The sequence below is a fragment of the Ambystoma mexicanum genome, chromosome 1p, assembly GCF_040938575.1.
Source record: "Ambystoma mexicanum isolate Mex_15411 chromosome 1p, UKY_AmexF1_1, whole genome shotgun sequence".
In the NCBI taxonomy this organism is placed as follows: domain Eukaryota; kingdom Metazoa; phylum Chordata; class Amphibia; order Caudata; family Ambystomatidae; genus Ambystoma; species Ambystoma mexicanum.
Window position 1 is genome coordinate 1,171,225,212 of NC_090921.1, and position 18,851 is coordinate 1,171,244,062.

Consider the following 18,851-nt stretch of genomic DNA (forward strand, 5'->3'; position numbering starts at 1 on the left):
CGGCAAGGAACTGTTAGTTTCACAAAATCTCGGGAATAGAAAGTGTAAGACCAGGAAACCAGGCTGAAGAATCCTGCATTGTGTGTCGGAGGTACCCGGGGCCCTCCCGCGCCGATAATCAAGGCTGGGAGAATCTCCTGCTGCCATGGTACTGTCCTTGGCTCCTACAACAAAGCAGAGCCAGTGAAATGAACACAGCTGGCGAGTTGGGGAGACTGATACCAGAGAGTTGGGGAGACTGATACCAGACCGGTCTGTGTTGCAGCCAAGGTTGCAAGCGCCAATATTGTATGGTGCGCGTTGAAGCAAACAGTGTATGAAATGCATGTGATATCCAATGCAAATAAAATTGAACAGATGAGTGACTGAACTTTGAAACCTAGATACAGAGTGGTCCGGCACCGCATGTGTGCTCATTCGAAGGTCTCTCTAAGGTATCCAACTGAGAGTTGACAAAGGTGAAAGAGTGGCAAACAACTTTGCATCAAAGTGGTCCTGCAACGGGTCAAGCAAAATCCCACGCACAATCGAAAGTCTTCGATGTTCATACTGGCAAGAAAGTTGATGACAAAGTAGATTAAGTTGGTCCGTGCCCGAACGAGGGAGGTCAATTGAAAGCTTTGTGTTAAAGCAAGTCTGTGTTAGAGTGAGCTAAATTGCTCCGAGCCCAGCAGAGGGAGACTGATTGTACATTGTGTTAAAACGGATCCGTCATGAACCGTGAATCACCCAAGAAATTGGATACATGAAAATCCTACGAGCATTGAGGAGGATCTAAGCCCGGCTGAGGGGGATCTGAGGTGAGTAGTGAGTCACCAGAGAATTTGAGTATGTTTGAAATCCTCAGAGGAAAATAACTTATTGTTTGTTTGTCACATCAGGCCTTCTGAAAGAAAAGACTTTGAAAGGAAAAGAGACTTGGGCACAGAAGACCCTGATGCTAATGTTTGCTAGAGAAGCCTGAGACTGTGCTAAACTCAAGTGTGCCGCCTTGTCCTGTGCTGAAAACGTGGGGAATGGAGGCCAACGGCCTGAATATCCTGACATATAATTTCTTGAACACTTCTTTTTTTTCATAACATTGTTTCCCACACTATTTGTATTTAGAGTTAAGGATTGGCAATTGGTTTTTTAGTAGAGGTCCTTTTTGTTTTGACAAGACATCAATAGGATTCCGTTATTATTATTGGATGGTCGTAGCTTGCTCCAATCTTTAGATTTAGAATTAGATAGGCATTTTTCAAACCTTTTTTGAAGTTCAATAAACACCTTTCAACTGTGGTCACTTGTGTGTGTCTTATTATTGATAGCATGCCTTCCTTACATCAGCATTCTCCACGTTCACCCTTTATCCATCCATCCACCTGTCCACCCTTTACCCTCCTTATCCACTGTGAGAAACCTGAGGACGTTCTCACAAATAGTCCCTGGGGATCTGTTGTTCAGGTAGCCAAGGAAGGGCCATCGCTCTTGGACCCCAGCCCTGGGAGCAAACAAACGAGGGAGGATTCCCTGTGCAGGGGTTCCTTGGGGACTGTGGGAAGAGCGTCCGAAGGCGAGGCATGCTACCACCCCGTTCCGTGACTCAATCCATCCTACCCTCCCTCTCTATGGGATATTGTCACCCAAGTCCCGTCTTTCCTTGAACTTCCCTCAAGAAAAGGGAAGATAACACATCTAGGGAGACCAAACACTTTCACATCCATTGACACTAACCTTGTCTCTCCTTCCTCAACACCAGTGGTTGAAGTGGGTAGGAGCGGTTCGGAGCAGCGCTCCTCTACTTTTTAAAATTCAGTTTGACTGTGTCTATACTTTTATTTTATAAAGAAGAACTTCTGGAACGGTTTTGAATTAAAATAAGTGTAGGAAGAAGTTGAAACTTGCACTTCAGTGCACTGCACTGAACGTTCCCTTAAACAGCAGGAAAATCTGTTTAGGGAATTGTACGGTGGGTCGGTGGGGGCGTGGTGATGGCGTTTGTGTTCCACTACTACTTTTCGGACACTAAGACCACTGCTGAAAACCCAGAGAATATACTATAAACTCAAAGAAAGAAAGATGGAAAACATCACCCACAAAAGCCCACTTTCCCTCAGCCTTTAAGGGGTATTTTCAATCTTATCCCATCTCCCCATTTCCAATATGTACTGAGATGAGGAAGAGGCTACCGGGAGTTATAAGGATTACTCCTTGGAATAACATGGTGCAGGGAGAGGCCTACTACACTCCACCATTAGGCTGTCCCGTTAATAGAGTCAGGCGAGGTCAGGCATTTGACAGCAATCCTAACACCTGCACTCAGGATTGACCAGGAGAAAAGGGGCCATAAGGGTCAGGCATGTCCTATTAATTGGTCCAATGAAGGTCAGACAAGAGAGACCAAGGACTCACACCTGAAGCCCCTTAACAGGACCCAGGTGTATATAAGGTAGTGCATTGAGCAGTGCAGACAGAAGCAGTTGGGAGAGCAGAAAGGAGGCTGTGTGGCTGAGTCCAGCAGGGTATTCCTTCTCAGTCCCAGACCAGTTTTTGGCAGAAAAGCAGAGTGAGCAGTGAATCCTGATCGTAGCCGAGAAGCCAAGGAGCAGGGAGCTGAAGGGAAAGAAGCCTGGGGGATCCGGAGGAAAGTTGCGTGCCGAGACGCTGGTCTGGTGCTTGTGAGGGGCTGCAGCGTGGCTAGGGAGCCGTGTCTCCAAGGAGCCGGAGTGAGGCAGCCCGTGTCCTGCTGGCGGTGTGAGGAAAAGTGCTTGTTCCCTTGGGACATGTGCCGGTCCTAAGGGGGGCTGAGGGGCAGGTGGTGAGACCCTGACCTCAGTCCCATATTCCCGGAGAGACAGCTCACCAGCGCAATGCTACCCTGTGAGTTTTCAAGCTTGTAAGCGAGAAAAACTCGAGAGCGTGCGGCTAGCTGGAGCGGGAAGGGAGAAAGACACATTTTTGCAAGCAACACGAAGTGAAAAACAAGAGAGAAAACGGAAAGTGAATGGAAAGTGAGAGAAAGGTGCTAAGAGAACAGAAAGGAAGAAAAAGGATATGATAATAGATAGGGGGGGCACCCGAAAGGAAAGGCACCAGTGAGCATTGAAGCGCTAAGAGAGCAGAAAGGTAGCAAAAAGGCTTGAAGGTAAATAAGTATAGTGCCAGTGACCGAAAGTTAAGGAAAGGTGCAAGTGAGCATCGTAGAGCGAAACAAGTGTGCAAGAGGTACAGTAAGGAAAAGGACAGGTACAAGGGTGCACAAAATTCAAATGTGCAAGAGGCACGGTGAAGAGAAAGTGAACCAAAGGAAAGAGCCAGGGGCACGACAAGGTGAGAGAAGAGAAAGACAAAGAAGGTGCAAGTGCGCACAGCAAAGTGGAAGATGACAAAGGGGTGCAGGAAGCACCTGAAAGATGGAAGAATAGAAGAAAAGCAAGTACAGGAAATACAGAGAGGGGCTAAAGATGGTCTCGCTTAGGAGGAGCAAACAACCTAGCGTTTTTAAAAGTCTCTGATGTTACCTCATGAGAAGGTTGTGTGTGAAAGGAATTGTAAATAGGTAAAAGGCACATCTTGATAAGTTGAACTTTGTGTCTGAAACTGAAGGGCCTAAGATTGGGGAAGGGAACCCTGAGATTCCTAAGAGAAACTCTGTTGTTAAACTGAACTTGTGTTTGGTGCTGAAGGGGCCTGAGCCTGGGGACGGGAACCCTAAGAGGCCTACCAAAGTTGAATACTTATTTGGTGAAACAAGGAGGCATAAGCTTGGGAAGGGAACCCTGAGAAGCCGGAGAGAGAAACTGTTAGATTTTTGTTTTGTCTGAAACCTGGAAGGATTGAAGCTTGGGGAAGGAAATCCCCAGGAGCTAAAGACATTGGGGGAGTTTGAACAGAATAGAAGAACTTTATGGGAAGAGCTAATGAACAACCTCTTTTTGATTGTGCTGAACCTTGATGATACTGACCAAGCCACTCCGGGTGAGAAGACCACCTGAAACCGGCCTTGGTATATATTTCTTTTTGAATCACCATTTTTCTTTAAAGAGACTTCCTACCACATTTTATGAGAGAGTGAGGGCAAGCATAGGTTTAGACACAGGTGAATTTTGGTTTTGGACTTTCAGATATTGACGTCCCTTAGAAGCATCAGTTGTGGGAACTATCCCTTTATAGTTAGGGCCAGTTATGTATTAAACCAACCCCAGCATTACAGTAAATAAAGGTTTTGAAACTATAACAATTGAGCCTGTCTCTCTCTTGATACAATGCTTACCTCACACCACCCAATTTCCTTCTTGCCTTCCTGCCTTCTGTTTCCTGACTCCACTTTACTTTTTCTTTTTAGCTTACTTTCTCCATAGCGATTTTCCATTGCCCTTCTCACATTCTTCTTTTCTTGTTTCTTTTTCTTTCACCTCCCCTTTCACGCCCCATATCTTGTTTGCTCTATCTCCCTCATTTCATCCTGCTCCGGCCTGATATTTATGACCCAACTGGAAAAATGGTATGCAGGAGTGAAAAAGTTAATGGAACCATGACAACACTTCAAAGACACTTTCAGACAGACTCCTCCAAGGTTTAAGGTGTTCTCGTTTGCTTGATTTAGCAATTCTGCTGCACCTCACAAGGCTTGCCCCTTTAGGCAAATGCCCCAGTGGGCTTGTGTTAAGCTCTGGCACTGCTACGTGGCCATACTGGGTAATGAGAACCACCTTCTCATCTTGACAGGAAGCGATTGTGGCAGCAGTCACGTTTATGGTGCCCTAAACTGCGCCAAGAGATGAAGTTTAGAGCTACGGGTAAGCTTCCAGGCCCTCCACTGCATCGTGCCTTTTCATGTCGCAGTTAGGGAGAGATGAACATCTAGTTTTAGATGCTGATTCTGGCAGAGGCTGGTGCCTTGATTCGTCCCATCATCCTTTCTCGTCTCTTTCCTTCTAAAAAGGTTTGAGACCAGAGTAAAGGTGACTTGGCTCAGGGGTATTAGGTAGTTATTCTTTGGTTGCCTATCAAAGACTCTGTGTTGTCAAGTTTCAGAGTTTTTGTTAATACAAGTAGAATGGTTCACAGGATGTCTAGGAATAGGATTTACTGGGCTACTATGCATCTTCGATTGTCACCATTTCAATAGTTTAAACGGGCAATCACCATCAAACATTTCTGCTCGACTGACCTTCATTACATTTGTTTGTTCAGCACTGTTGATTATTCTTTCAAATGTTGTGAGGATTAGCGCTTTATTCACAATGGCAAAATCGGTATCCAGTGATATAATTGCTGGAAAAAAACATTGAGGGTGACTCGATATTTTCTTAAAGGCACTATCCAACATGTTACCCAAATATTCTAGGACTGGAGTTTGTTTATATAAGTACACCAGTCCTAAAATATGTTGGGAAGTTTGATTAGTGACTTTAAAAAAATATACCGAGTCACCCTCAATGTTTTCTCCAGTGATTATATCAGGACCACAAAATCATGACACAAAGAGCTAGTTATACACCTAGCAGCAAGTCAGTGTTCTTCCATAAAATCCCTTTCCTGTTGAACGTAGTGGGGTACATTTTAGTGGCCATTAGTTTAGCACAATTTTGTCAGGGATGTCCGAACCTGTAGAAGTTCCACCCCCATCACCTATAATTTGGATCATCAACATGACCCTATTGATGACTTCAGATCTAGGGCAAGTGTGCAGGTCATACTCTGACAACACCCATCTCTTTATAACAATATATTTGAGCCCTTTCTTCTTTGATAGGTAACTCAGTCAACATTGAAACCAAAGCATGTGTGATGCCCCTTTAATCACTGGTGGGGACCGCTGTCAACAATGTCTTATTCTACTTACTGGATTTCAAAGGACCCGCCTGCGTATCCCTGGAGATAAGTGAACGCTGGTAGTAGATGTGCTTGCCAATGCCGGATTAGACAACTTGAATAGATTCTCACATCTAAACAATTGGTTGCAAAGTTGGCACGTGTCTGGAATGCAGATACAAGTCTTAGATGTGGCCAGCAAATATGGTCCTGTTTTAGAGATCTGAAGAGTTCTTCACTGGCTCCCGGTTTTTGATTTCATTGAGTTAAACTCGGACCCTTGACCTGCCATAGCAAGTCTCTGATCTAAAAGTCGGAGCACATTTTTCCGTGATCATCCTTCTAAAGCTTGCAAGACCTTCTTAAAGGTTACTAGCACGCCAAGACAGTTTTTGCGCATCATACTGCGTGTAACTGATCTTCTGAATGTTCAATCTTACACTGGCAGGAACAAGTATTTATCAATTTGATTTGTGAGTCTCACATTTGTAGTTAAAGCAGGAAACAGAGCATGGAAAACTTGAACATTTGTTGACCTAGCACAAAAATGTGATTAATGCAGTATACCAAAGTATGGGGGGGGGGGAGGGGAGTGCTCACTTCCATGACCTCAGCACCAAACCTACATTTTATCCAACAGCAAATGGTCAATATTACTTGTAAAACAACAACACCTAATACGGTCAACAAACAAGCAGGGTGCAACACAGCTTATTTTGCAGCCCATTTTGGTCATTGAGTCCAACCGAGAGACAGAACTTCTATTTGGCAGTAAATAGTCTGGCGCGGCAAGCCCAAACAGAGGGACACTCTTGCGCGCACATCTTGACTAGTCTGAGTCAACAGTGTTTTTACAGCGAGACCAAAAGGGAGCTACTTTTTGACCTTTTCAAAAAGCAAAACATATAAAGGACTACTGCATGCAAGCTACTGCAGAAATCTACCTTGATGTTAGATGCTTTAAGGCATGTTTTAGTTAACATCTGTGGGGATTAGTGGAAAAATGGTCACCCCAGAAAATGGATGACGAACCAGGCGAGCCCTCTATCAATAAGGCTCATTTTATACCATTGAGGCACAAATTACGCACGGAACAATAATCCGTTTTGTTGCTATTGTGACTTCAGAGATGTTCGACACAGTTTTCCCAGACAATGACTGGAAAAGCCAGACCCGGGGTATGCCAGGTGGCATACGCAAACTACTACTGAATTCCATTCCGAAATGTGGATGCAAATGACCACTCAACCAAGTTTACGCCAGCCCCACACATGCATATAGAAAATCTGCTTCAAGTCTTTATAGCAAACCTATTTGATTCCCAAAGCTGTTGCCCCCTCTCTCTCTCCGTTTCCCAAGCTTGAAGGTAAATCAAGGCGTATTCTGCTTTTGTGTTGCATACACTGGTCGGCTATCGCAAACCCTCAACAGGTTCAGGTCCACGTTTCCACCACCTCCTTGCAAATGTTGAAAACACAGACGAGGACAGCTGAGACAGTACCAGATCAGGTTATATGGGTGGAAATGGTTGGTACATATGTCTTTAAACATTAAAGAGTTAATTACCTTCACATCAAATAATTAAAAAAAATAAACCACTAACAATAGCTAATAGGACTCTCGGATTCAAACGCGAAACTGGAACCTGCTCACCATCGATCCTCCACATCATGCAATAGAAGCGAACATTGTTTCCATTCTCAGTCATGAGGTTTATTTATGGGGTATGTGATGAATCTTATGGATCTTTCAGTAAAGTCTCCTCCCAGGTGGCCAGGGAAAGGCAGCTGCTTCCTCATCCTGACGTTGGGGGTGGTGTTCTGTGGGAGGATCACCTGGGAGGAGAAAAGGCTCAGGGGAGTGAGAACAACCTGTGGGGTGAGAGACAATATTCAGCTTCCTTTAAGGAAGTGATACCACAACTGCCAAAATATATAATCCCTTGTTGACACAATAATCAAACTGTTCCATCTGTTGAACACCTTAATGTGGGTGACATTAGCCAGAGCTCTACTATATGAAAAAATGAATAAAACCCCTTCTCAAACCCATAGAGCTAGACACTTCCCAACTGCAAAGGGGGTTGCAAAGTTTGGGATGGTGGGAAAAAACGTTTGGGAAGGAGGTTTGTGAATAATAATTGCCAAAAGTCAAGAAAGCCTTATTCCTCTTTCCAAACAAAAAAAACAGACAATTTGTGTGATACTACTTCAATAAAAATTGTAGAAAGCGGAGACCATATCAGCAAAGTAGAAAAGGTTAAGAAAACTAACTTTGTTGAGAGGGACTTCAAGACCCACAATTCCCTCAGTACTGGGACGAGAAAGAGGGATGCAGAGAAACACTGCTGTGGGAGTGGTCAGATAATTGGTGTAGATGACCTACATCTGAGGGAGACTGGGGGCTTAAAAAGCCCCCTCAGCTTCAGGCAGAGAGAGAAGAGCAGCATGAGAGGACAAAGCAGTGTGGGTCGTGTATGCAGCTTAAGGGGAAGTTACAGGTGAGAAAAGACACCGGACCACAGAGAAACCAGCAGCAGTGACATGTTGAGAGAGTCTTTACCTCAAGTTGTCCCTGTTGCAGAGGTTGCGCAGATGGAAGTGTGAGAAGAGAACGCTTGTCCATTGAAGTCTTGTTGTACAGAGGTCGTGCAGCGGGAAGCAGAAGCAGCAAAGGAAGTGTGCCCTCACTAGAGGTTCCAGGTTGCTAGGTTGCACCTGAACCTCTCTGAGTAGCAGAAGCTCCAATTTCAAGTGGCTTAAGCGCAGGTTAGCCAGAAGAGGCTGTTGGCCCAACCGCGGGAAGCCACAACAACAGAAGACCTACGAACACCAAGCAGAATGGGAGCAAATGACTTTCCCGGTGAGTTCATGGCGTGGGAGTGACTTTGCAGCGCTCTAACGCTGTCCACATGTTCACAGCATGCAGTGCCTCTTGTGTGTCAGGCAAAGAAGTACTATTTACAATTCTGAATATCGAACTTTTCAAAACTACCAAAAGTTACATTTGTTGAATCAAAATGAATATGAAAGCAAGCGTGTGAGTTTGCGGAATACCCAAAAACCCAGTTGGGAAGCTTTCTTAAAACCAAAAACCTACAAGCAATACCCAAGTCAAGAGTACTTAAAAACCCAACAATATCAATACAATAAACGTTGTTTAAGGTGAGAGGGGAACACGGGGGAACCCAAGAATTGTAAGACCTGCTACTTATATTTTGTCAAGTACAGTTGCCAAGGCAGAAGCAGAGTGATACCATATTCTGGTCACTATTGTGTAGTTGGTGTAGAAGGGAAAGAAAGGTGGCACACAGACTGCCCTTTTGGAGAAGATTATCCAGAGGGAGAGGAGCATAGTTGCCAAGGCGTCATAAAGAGCACTAATGTGATTCCTTGATTCCCCGAAATTGCTTTAAAGATTAATGCCAAAGAAAACTTGTAAAGTTGTTCGAAGTTGGAAGCTACCACTGAAGCACACTTTGTTATTTTGCAAAGCATTAAGCGGGCAGGTGAGTATACCTGTATGACAAGCTGATGAAGTAGAAGGCCTGGTACAGGAGTCAACCAGGTAATAGAAGATGGAGTGCTGAACTGTGGTTCTAACAAAGGCAACTCATTTAACCTGCTGTGGAGAATATAATATTTCGTTTGAGATCACATTTGTGGCAAATCATCCTGGCAAAGACAATTGTTGTTTAAATTTGTTCTTGCTCCAGGAGGAGTTGGAACATACCATCTCTTTTGAAATTACAGTTGTGGCAAATCATCCTGCCAAATACAATTGTTGTTCTTTAAACGTGTTTTTGCTTCAGGAGGAGCTGGAACATACCATTTCCCTGTAAATCAAAGTTTTGGAATATCATCATGACAAAGATGATTATTGTTGTTTATTTGGAGAAGACAAATGTAAAACCTGTTCTTACTCCAGAAGGAGTTGGAACATACTATTTTCTCTGGTACATTGTTGAAACAACAGAATTGTTTGTTATCAAGTTTACCTCTTCACAACTGTGTCAAAACATTTCTGGCAAACCAGGACTTTTTCTTTTGAATTGTGGAGCAAAACCTTGCTCAGATCTGGGGAAGGGAATTCACTCAGGCTATGAAAAGAGACATAAGTTATATTGTGATTTCGATCATATGTTATAAATATTTGTTGAATTGAACTGCAATGCATTTCCTTATTAAATGTACAAGTCTGAAAGACAGATATCCTTTTGTTATAGTGTTTGCTTTAGTTTCCCTTAGGCAGGGAAATCCTCAGAGTAGGGATAGTGAGGAGTTTATCCAACCCTTTTCATTAAATAAAATGGCTGAAGTTGAAAACTCTTTACAAAATGGGCCACCTCACATTTCTGACTCCTCACAGGCCTAGCATCGCACAATGGAATTGAACAGATGGAGGCTAAAATCAATAGTCAAATTTGGGGTCCTAAACCTATCTTCCAGTCGCTGCAACCAGTTTGAAAGGGTGTCTTATAAGGACATTGCAATTAGGACGCCAATGGGCAGAGGTTCGTGGACGATGAAACACCTCCTCAATTACTCTGGCGTGGCCCCCACTTTCACCTCCTTCTAATCAGTGGGTGGTAGCTACTGCAGATGGGATCACCGGATCCTCTTTTTATAGAAAAAAAGGGGTCTTGAAAGAGGAACTCCGGCACACGCACACCGTACCTGCTCCCAACCCCACACGCCAATTGTTTGTTATACCTATGCTCTACTCCTTGGCGCGAAGGGCCTGGATGGTTCTTTGGCAGCGTGAACAAGTTCAGCTCAAGAAAAAACATATTGTTTAAAGCATATGCAAATCTATACCATGAAACATAGAGAAATATTTAAAATAAGCCTTTTATGGAGTTGAGGATGGGACTAATCAATTATTCAGAGTATAAATTGCATAGAGCAGCATGGTGAAAGGAGGGTGCTGAGTTTATTTTTTTTAACTGAGCATGTGGCAAATGAATGTGCTGAATGCGGTGGGAAGGCCAAATCCTTGTTTACCAAAATCCCATTGTTAGCGGATTATTTGATTATGAGTGAAAGGCCCTATTATGAGGAGAAGAGGTGTTGCCTTTATTGGTGCTCTTTATCCACGCTTACTACAGACTGGAAGTGTATCAGTGGTTCAGACCCACCATCACTCGCCACCATTGCATGCTGGAACGAGGCAAAAAGCACCCAGAATGCAGCATGCTATAGCCGCACACACACATTGGGGGTTGTCCCGTAGAGAAGAGTCTTGGGTTCCCAGGTATTTCAGGGCAACTGATTGGTACAAAGAGGACTATGTCTGTCACAGTATAGTTGCAAGAGCTGGATCTTGCGCTCAGCCACGCCCCCTTTTCTGTGTCGCATCATCGTGCACACTGTCTGACTTTGCCTTTCTTGCTCAGTTTCCCCTTACAGTCTGAATGGCCAAGTGTAGCTCCGAGACCCGCTTCCTGTACATGACCATGCCTAAACTTTCCCTTCTTTTCGGCCCCCTGTCTTCATTTGTATCTAGCTCTCAACGGCCCAGGCCAGAGGAAAACACCCAATTTTTGTTTTGGGCGTGTACAAGCCCATTGATTTATGTGGGCGTTTAAGGGGCTTGGCGGGTAAGATTGCTGCTTATGTGGTGGGTCACACCTGCCAAAAACATGCAAGTTGCGAGGTATGCTTCTTTAATTCCTTTTATCCCCAGGTGTCCTCTCTCTCTCATTTGACTCTCTGATTGTGAATGATGCATGTGCTTTTTTCATCTCTAGGTATATCCTGAACTCCAAATCGCCAACGTGGCAGAGTCCACCCAGACGGTCACCATCAGCAACTGGTGCGAAAAGGGCAGATCAAAGTGCAGAGGTCACCAGCACATCGTGGTCCCATGGCGGTGCCTGGGTGAGTGAAAGCGCTACCTGTGGATATGGAACTGTGTAGGACGTGTGGGGTTTAGGGTGTCCTTCACGGAGTCCCACAGCCTTTTGTCAGCAATGTGCCTATTTTCTTTTTATTAACCTGTGTAATTTACAAATGCACCTTTCATGAAAAAAAGCACATCATAATAATTATCAATTCAATACAATCACCACAATTCAATACAATCATCGAAAAAACATACACATATAAAACCTCTCAGTTAAAACATAAGCAGAATAAGAACAGTACAAACTGATACTTCCTATGCAAACCCTATTAACTTAACGAGCAATCATATAACCCCAATGAGCTTACAATCCTACCCATTCCTCTTTATAATAAAGAGATTTTAACATGTTTACCATTGCCACAGCTAAACCAGTGATAGACCCACTTAGCACCATAGTCCACCAATCCTCGGAGGTAAGAATTCTCTAATGCTGTAAACATCGACCAAAATGCAGTTGTCTCAATTCCCTTAAAGCTGAGCACAGTAGCACTGCATGTTTCAGAGTCCCCATCACCATCAAATCATTATAGAATCTGCAACTTGAGGGAACTTTGTTCATCATGGAGTGAACGCCAAGAATGTCCCTTGTAAGGTGTAGATTAGTACTGAATTGTTAGGGTCTGTCTTTCCTGTTGGTTCCCTGCCTTCCTGCATGTCTGACTGAGTGAGGTCATCTGTACAAGGCTAAGTCGGTGTTGGAATGTTGGGAGATGATTAAGTGTTCTGAGTGTTCCACCTGTGGCAGTTGGAAGAATGTAGCCTGGGTGTTGGGAGCCAGTAGGCTCCCTGAACTTCCTTATATCTCCTGTTAAACTAATGTACCTGATGACATCTGAACCTGTGAAGCAACTGAATAAAGACACTGAATTACCTTAGCTGCTGCCTACAGAGTGTTTTACCTTCATAACAGGAGTCTTAAAAATTGACCTCTTCACTAGACATAGGGGAATATTTTAAAAAATGTAGGAATTGCATTGTCAGGCTTTGTTTCCTGGGTGCAGTGTTAAAACTACTTAAACCTTTTACTTCTGAGCTCGTATTGATCCAATCCCTTAGCCAGAGTTTACGTTAAACAGCTACTGGATTATCAATTTAGTCAGTCTAGTGTAGTATCTAATTCATTAACAATAGTTTGGCATCTGTCCTCCAAAAGTCTAAAATATGCATCTTTCTTGTTCTTTAATACTTCACTCATACACAAGATAAGGTATTATGTTCTGGGACAAGGTATTTCCTGAATAGAGATACTTGTTTCCACTCTCTGCCATAACTGACAGCAATAACAAACCCAACTAGTAACAAATAACTTGAACAGGGACTACATTTGGGAGATGCAAGACTCTTCTTCAAAACAATCCCTTCAATTTTCTACACAATACAGGGGGAATAGTTAAAAGAAATGTCTGCACCATAGGTTATGGAGGGGACACCTTTGCTTTGTAAAACATTATCAAGGGTACAATCGAAAAGCAACCATGTTCGTCATTTAATGGATATCCTTGGGAAGCCAGTAGGGTGACTTTATTATTTTAGCATAGAAATTCCAGGCGTATCGCATGTGCTTCCCACAATGCAAATTCCCAGATAGGAAGTGGCGGAGTGAAGATCCTTTAGTATCTCTACAAGATAAAGTGGGCAACCCCACATTAGGAGCTCTTTCCATAGAAGCGCTCGATTGATGCTATCAAACGCAAGGGCACAAATCTAGAAAAGCCACATAAATAGCAGTTCCTTCAGTGAAAGGTCCATCTTTAAGAACGTTTAACATCCAACCGTTCAGGGCTGTCACTAACCCTTTAACAAAGCTGGCTTGGAAAATATCTGGTATATTATTATTTTTTGCATTTTCATTCAAATCAGATAAGACAAGAGGCGAATATTTTCCTGGCGTGTCTAGCAGCTCAATAGGCTGGTAAGTTTGGGGGATTTAATCAGTCCCCCTTTTTAAAAATGGGTATCACTACTGCTGTTTTCCAAGGAGGAGGAACAGATTTAACTTTCACCACTACATTAAAAATGGCATACAAAGCCTCGGCCCATACGTCCAGATAGGTTTTAAGAATCCCATTGGACAACCCATCCGTGCTAGGGGCATGAAATTACTACTTTACTCAATCAAATGGAGAACATCTTCCGTGTTGAATTTTAGGTTCCAAACTGTACCCCCTTTTATTTCAAATTGGTCGACTTTAATCAACCCTTTAGCATAAATCTGTTCTAAGTGATCAACCAACATTGCTTCTGAGATTGGGTTTGTTTGAAGAGCTTGCTGAGAATTTTCCCGACCTTTATCCATTTTCCAGAAATCAGCAGGTCCTTCATAAGAGAACACATCTGTAATTTTTTTCAGCATCTTTCTGCAATATAAAAGCCTTATGGCACGTCAACCAATTTTTGTATCTCATGTTTTATGATCCACTGACAAACTAATTGAGCCAGCAGTGCTTATATATGCCCTTAAGAGTCTTTTGTTCTGTTTTACTACTTGGTCAAAAACGTGCCCGTGCTTAAAGCATGCTTTTCCAGTTCCCCGATTTATTTAATACAAATCATACATCAACATAGATACATAATTCAAAGCTAAACATGAGGCACAAGTCCTTTAATTTTTTTAGAGCAAGATTCAACAGGTTATTGAATTTATCAATATTTTTCTAATTTCACAACACTCGGTTGCGCCCGGAGTTTACCTATAAATAGACATATCATTTGAGTTTGTCGGGTCCAAAAAACTCAGTCAACTGTAGCATTGATCATCCTGCTTAGCCGAGAGCACTTGGAGCTGTGTGGATTCTTGAAAGATCTTTTCTGAGGCAAACATATCATCTAATGGGGCGAGCTGGGAGCCTCAAGCCCAGGTGTCTTTAGCCAGGATATCATCCAACACACTTCCATAAGGGATAACCATGCTTCATCGTGGGGGAACAATTGTTAACATTCGTTTAGCATTCTCATTCCTATGAAAGCACATGGCTTTCAAATCGCGACAAACTAAAATGCCGCCTGCTTCAGCCTAGAGAACCAAACTTCTAGAGTATCTTTGATGGCATCAAGGAAGAGCTGATTAGCTATGCTGGCTGGGCTCCATGAGACATTTACTAATAAAAGAGAGCCCACTCCCAAAAACGGTGTGGGTCCCATACTAACTTGACAGGTTGAATAAAAGAATGAGGACATTTCCAATTAGAAGATGTAATTCCCAAGGTATAGCGCACCCCAACAAGGAGACCAGCAGCCGGTCTTCCTTTCTGGCCCTTCACGGATGGATTTAAACTATTGAGAAGCCGTATAACCATGTGGGCAGCTACATCCAGGATTCTTGTAAAGCAAAACTATCAAATTTACCTCAACTAATAGTTCCAGGTCAAAATAAATGAGAAAACCCACAGGCGTTCCATGATCCTACCAGGATAGTATTTGGGTCTGAATTTGGAGGCAGGTATTGTTTATTAGATTTCAAAGCCCTATCAAGCCACGGCCAATATTATCCAGACGGGGGTCCACTCCCGGAAGATTATTCATACAGACCATCCTACTAGATGCAGCTAATTTTGCACATGTGATTTGAAGTAAGGGCATGGAATTGAATCTCTTATATTCACCTAACCTTAAATCTGCGTGCATTTTATATCTATTCTATCTACTTCATTCAGATCATAGCCCAAGGGCAATAATAAATGGGTGGCATCAAGTAAAACTTTCATTACGATCCTAGAGTAAATGTGCAATAAAACATAATCTAGTTTCAAATCATTGACAATTCCACTTGAGTAATGTCTCTTGACTCAATTGCACGCAGACGAGATATGACATCGAGCAAGGCTAGTACATTAGAACGATTTCAAATCATATCATGTAAGAGAGGGAATACGTTACAATAATAAGCAACTACGAAGCTCAACCAAATTATTCAATGAGGAGCGACACAGATCTCTAGACAAGAGCTTATTACCCGCAGCCTTCCCTTTTTGTTCTAAACTAAGGAAAGGACTTGCTATTACACGACCAACAGGTAGTCCAGTGAGTTTCTGTTACGACTTAGGGATACCTCGGGATTCCTCGGTCTACACACCTTAAACAAACTCAGAGGGCTGGGCATTGCCAAACTTGAGAAGGTCTTGCGTAATAAAAAAAAATGATGTGGTACACATTTCCTCTTTTAAAGTGCAGGGTGCATTGATTAATGCTAAGTGTGCAGTAGAAAATGCTGTGGCGTTGCATGACTAACCTCATGCAGTTTAGACTACCTTTTTATTATAGAAACTTGGTTTCAGGCTAATTTTGTATCTCAATTCCATTTATTGGTCTCACCTGGCTTCTCAATACAATTTAAAAATAGGGACTTCAGGAGAGGTGGTGGGGTTGTAATTGTTTTTAAATCAACGTTCACTATAAGCAACTTTCAGGGCTTGCAACGGGACAACGATGCTCAGGTACTTGCTAACACTTTACGTCAACCAACGCCTCCATGCAGGTACGCATTGGAACATTTTTTGAGAAATCGGAACAATATTTGGCTTTAGAAGCCTTACAATGCTCCAAATTTCTGATTTTGGGCGATTTTAATGTGTGGTGCAATGAGTCCACTAATACAGACTGGCTACGATTGAGCGAGGTACTAATATCCCATGACCTATACCTGCTCATTTCAATTCCCTCGCAAAACTTGGGTCATTTTTTAGATATTGTTTTATCCAGGGGGCTGAACATTTTCCATAGGGAAAATAAAGCAGTTAGCTGGTCAGATAATTTAGTGGAGACATTTTATATCTTGTTCTATACAGCAGACTCATCGACGGGCCCATTACTTAACTCTGTCCTATTTCTCAGCAAGAAGGCGCTAGATGCTATAACAGGACTACATTTAACTGCTGAACTCTTGCCATTGTCCTTGGTAAAGGTATTTGAAACATTCTATCAGCTTAATACATCATCACTAAGGAAATGCTGTGATGCAAGAGCACCCTTGCAAGCAAAGAATCAGAAAAATAATAAAAATAATCTCTGGTTCAGATTCCTTAAAGGAACTAAAACAGAATTATCGAAAGAAAGAAAAAATATCACTGAAACTTAGACACATCCTCCCATGAAAGTGCAAAAGTGGCACTGGCAACCTTATAAAAAGGCAAATATTTAAGCTAAATCTCAGTTCTTTCAAGAGCAGATTAACTCCTCTAAGAATAGGTCAAAGGAACTATTTGCTTTGATGAGGAGCCTCACGTCACCGGCATGTGTATCATCTGGGCTGCCCTTTTCTCATCCTCTAGCAAATTAATTCAATGAGTTTGACGAAAAAATAAATCTCATTCGCACGTGATTGGACTCCAAAACTAACACCGCTGTGGCATCTAATCAAACCCAAGACCCTCAAAGGAGGGTTATTTCTCAAGTCCCCTCCTTTTCCTTTTCCCCTGTCAATTCTTAGGCGATTGAAGATTTGATTTCCCAACTTAAAACCACAAATCATGATTACGATCCAATCCCAGCATACCTGCCAGTGAAACATGCTTTCCATCTTAGCAGCTTCATGACAGAATGTTTTAATGTATCCTTAGCGCAGGGATTCGTACCCCAAGACCTAAAGAAATCTGTTCTTACACCTTTGTTTAAAAACAAAAAAAAACTACCTTGAACAACCAGGACTTGGCGAACTACCGCCCAATTGCAGCTCTACCCTGGACCGCTAAGGTTCTGGAAAAGATTGCCACCACGCAGCTGCAGAGCCGTTTAGGGGAACATTCCATTCTTGACACCTTCCAATCTGGTTTTCAGGCCCAGCCCGTGATCACTGCAGTAAGACTGCATTTTACAACCCCACTTCGCACAGGAGGTGATTTTTGAAGCACGACTCCTCCTCTTCCACCTTAGCAGCAAAGGGCGGCCCTCCAGCACAGCCACTCCAAAGCACTCCATAACAGCCGTGATCACTGCAGTAAGACTGTATTTTACACCCGCACTTCAGTACTTTTTGTGGGCCTAGCCTTGGGCCCCATTTGTCAATATGGGGAAAAAATGTAATTGTATGTTGTAAAATTGGGACAATCCCCCAATGCATAGATGGGATAGTTGGTAACTTGCAACGTGTCTTGAGCAGCATCTGAACACTGCACAGAAATTAAGGCCACCTTTCTGGGCATTTATGTTAGTATGCACTAATAGAGTAGAGGCTATTTTCTGCTAGTGACTATCTTTTTTTTTGTTTGATGCATAATATCTCTTGTTGGAATACAATACCCACACGTCTGCATACTGTCCTCATCTACACACACCATCCTCGTTGTTGGCACTGATAGATGGCCTCAAGAACACATCAACTCTCGAAGATGGTTTAAGTGATTTTATTAACAATTTCAAAGAGGGTCTCACTAATGGCCATCGCTCTCGTCTCCCATGGGATTTTACCTCCCTAGCCCAGCCGTCCCCAAACCGCAGGGTGGTCTCTAGAGATTGTTAACTACTACTATCTAGATTCTGACTGGCTACTAATGAGGACTTGAGGGCAATCACTGTATCGCCCCTTTTTTCTTCCAGGATATTTTTGGTGGATCCTAACCTGAGGTATACCACAAGATAAAAGGATCCCAAGAAGTGGTGCCTTTCTTTCCTCAGGTCTTTCTTGGTCTTTTCTTCTCTCGCTCTTGTACTCCTCGTCCTGATGTTCCCGCCTTCTCTTCTTTCTACTCTCCACTCTTTCTCTCCCTCCCTGTCCCTCCAGTGTTCATCTGTCTAGTACTGCTCTACCTCAGTCCTTACTACACTCCCCTCTCCTCTCTATTCTCCACTCTATTACTTTCCCCTCTTTTACTCACCTTTCTACTATTCATTCATTCCCACTCTAGTACTCTCCACTCTTCCCTCTTACACCCTCCCTTCTGTACTCACGATGCTAATTCTCTGCGCTCACACTACTACTTCCACCCAAGACACCAAACTCCACTACTCCTTCCTCCACAGCCACCCTCCTTTCACCCGGTCTATCGCTTCACTTGCTCGGCATCACTTACTCTGCTACACTCCCACTTAGTCTCGAGCACCTTCTCCGACCACACACCCAACTACCACTTTCTTTCACCAGCCAATATCTCACCTTGCACACATGCTCTCTGATCTTTCCCTATGCTCTGCTGCGCCATTCTTCTTCTACC

The 18,851-nt window shown here is 43.1% G+C and overlaps 1 protein-coding gene across 2 annotated transcripts in view; it reads left to right on the forward strand.

Moving 5' to 3' along the window:
- The window catches only part of APLP1 (amyloid beta precursor like protein 1), a 437,997-nt gene that overhangs the window by 213,731 nt on the left and 205,415 nt on the right, over positions 1 to 18,851 (forward strand). For both annotated transcript variants that reach the window (XM_069604873.1, XM_069604874.1), the window contains exon 3: positions 11,549 to 11,678. In XM_069604873.1, coding sequence (XP_069460974.1) covers positions 11,549 to 11,678 — 130 coding nt within the window. The remainder of the gene's footprint in view (positions 1 to 11,548; positions 11,679 to 18,851) is intronic.